Here is a 1,641-nt window from a genome sequence, read left to right as displayed (position 1 = left end):
TTTTTTTCTTTTAATCTCAATTTCATACCTTTCACTACGTGCCGCACTGCAAAATGAGACTCCCACTTTACGGTGTCTTACTTTTGATTTGGACAACTTTTATCAGTTCAGCTTTGAGTTTCAAGTAAGAAAGCATTTGTAAAGCTGACAAAACATTTTGAATGGACACATACATTGACACCCACACACACACATATACACAAACACACATACAAAATCAAGTGTTGCATAAATAACTTTGAATGGACTGCTTTTCGGTCTGGTGCCGAGTGTTAAATGATTGCCTCTCTGTCTCTCTGAAACAGAGAAACGTTCAAGTTCAATTCAGTGGATAATATTACCTGCTACTTGAGGGAAGAAGCCACGTATAAAACCGGAAAAGTCTACGCTAATCATAAGCTACAGGTTTTTTTTTTTCCACTCACCAGCAATGAGGTCAGAGAGGAGAACTCTTTGAAACAAAGGTCACACATCATTTCACAGAACCAACTGCCACAAGGAGACCCTCCGCTATATCAAATCTAAGGAACAGTAACATAGAATCCATAAACCTCAAGATAAAAATCCTATTTAACATCTACAATAAATATTCTTTCTTTCAATTTTTCTTGCTGTTTTTCTTTTTTTGCTCCAGTAGTGCCCAACTGAATAGAAGAGCATTGAATCTGGACCCTCTCCTATAAAAAAAACAAACAGAGGACAGTCTTTCTTAGAGTGAAGTTCCGGCTGCGTTAACTTGACATACAGGAGACCGGACAGGTTTTAACACAAGACTGGATCCTTTATGAACCTGTCGAGTACAGGCTCCAGTGGAATAAGGGAGCCCTTTTCATTTGACCTTCGCTCAGCCAGTCAATCAAAAGCCCGTTTGGTAAGTGCTCTCATTCGTTACCTCTGCCTGTCTGTCAATCTTTCTGTCTGTTGATTGGTCTATTGCTAGTGATTGGGGTTTGGGAGACCCCTTGCTTCCCTTGCATGCTTGGTATGGAAGCGTGGGCTGGGCCATGCAAGTGACCTCGACAGAAAGCTGTCAGAGACGTAGAGAACTGAAGGGGGAGAGAGAGAGAAAGAGAGAAAGACAGATGTCTCCTGCTTTGGAGTGTATCTGTCTCTCTCACTCACTCGGAGAAGCTGAAGGTTGGAGGGGCCGGGGACTGGTTCTGAGGAGACTGGCCCTGCTCCTCATCGGGTCCCAGGGTCAGCGGGGTGCTGACTAAGGGCTGGGGCACTGTAGTTTGCCCCCCCGGTGGAGTCTTCTCCTGAGACTGTGAAGATGAGGAGGAAGAGTGTGTGCTCTCGCTGGAGCTGCTGCGTGTTTCTGTGCTGGTACTGGTCTTTTTCATCTTCCTGCGTTTGGCCAGTGGAGCTTTATCCACCGTCTGGAGTCGAAACCCCTCCCGTTTGCACTTATTAAATGCCTACAAAATCAGAGAGAACATAGTGTACAATACAGTCTCATAGACCGTCACAGAACACAAAAGAACATTCTTGAAGAAAACATATCTTAACCAAACAGAACCCAGTATACACCCATTTTCTCCATATGTTCCCCACCCAAGCCCTCCCCTCTCCTCTTCTCCCTCTCTTACATTAAAGGTGGCTTTGACACACGTGTGCACAGAGGCGGTGGAGGAGCCCAGG

At 44.9% G+C, this 1,641-nt stretch overlaps 1 protein-coding gene across 1 annotated transcript in view; it reads right to left on the bottom strand.

The window, feature by feature from the left end:
* Window positions 1-1,118: 1,118 nt before the first annotated feature.
* Window positions 1,119-1,641, bottom strand: part of rps6ka5 (ribosomal protein S6 kinase, polypeptide 5) — a 10,897-nt gene continuing 10,374 nt past the window's right edge. The window contains exons 15-16 of the mRNA XM_030787420.1: window positions 1,590-1,641; window positions 1,119-1,418 (exon numbers count right to left, since the gene is read on the bottom strand). The exon at window positions 1,590-1,641 is cut by the window's right edge and continues 112 nt beyond it. Of these exons, the coding sequence (XP_030643280.1) occupies window positions 1,119-1,418; window positions 1,590-1,641 (352 nt within the window). The remainder of the gene's footprint in view (window positions 1,419-1,589) is intronic.

Source organism: Chanos chanos, chromosome 10 (assembly GCF_902362185.1).
Source record: "Chanos chanos chromosome 10, fChaCha1.1, whole genome shotgun sequence".
In the NCBI taxonomy this organism is placed as follows: Eukaryota; Metazoa; Chordata; class Actinopteri; order Gonorynchiformes; family Chanidae; genus Chanos; species Chanos chanos.
The sequence above is the reverse complement of the archived record's forward strand: the minus strand, read 5'-3'. Positions and strand labels throughout refer to the sequence as shown.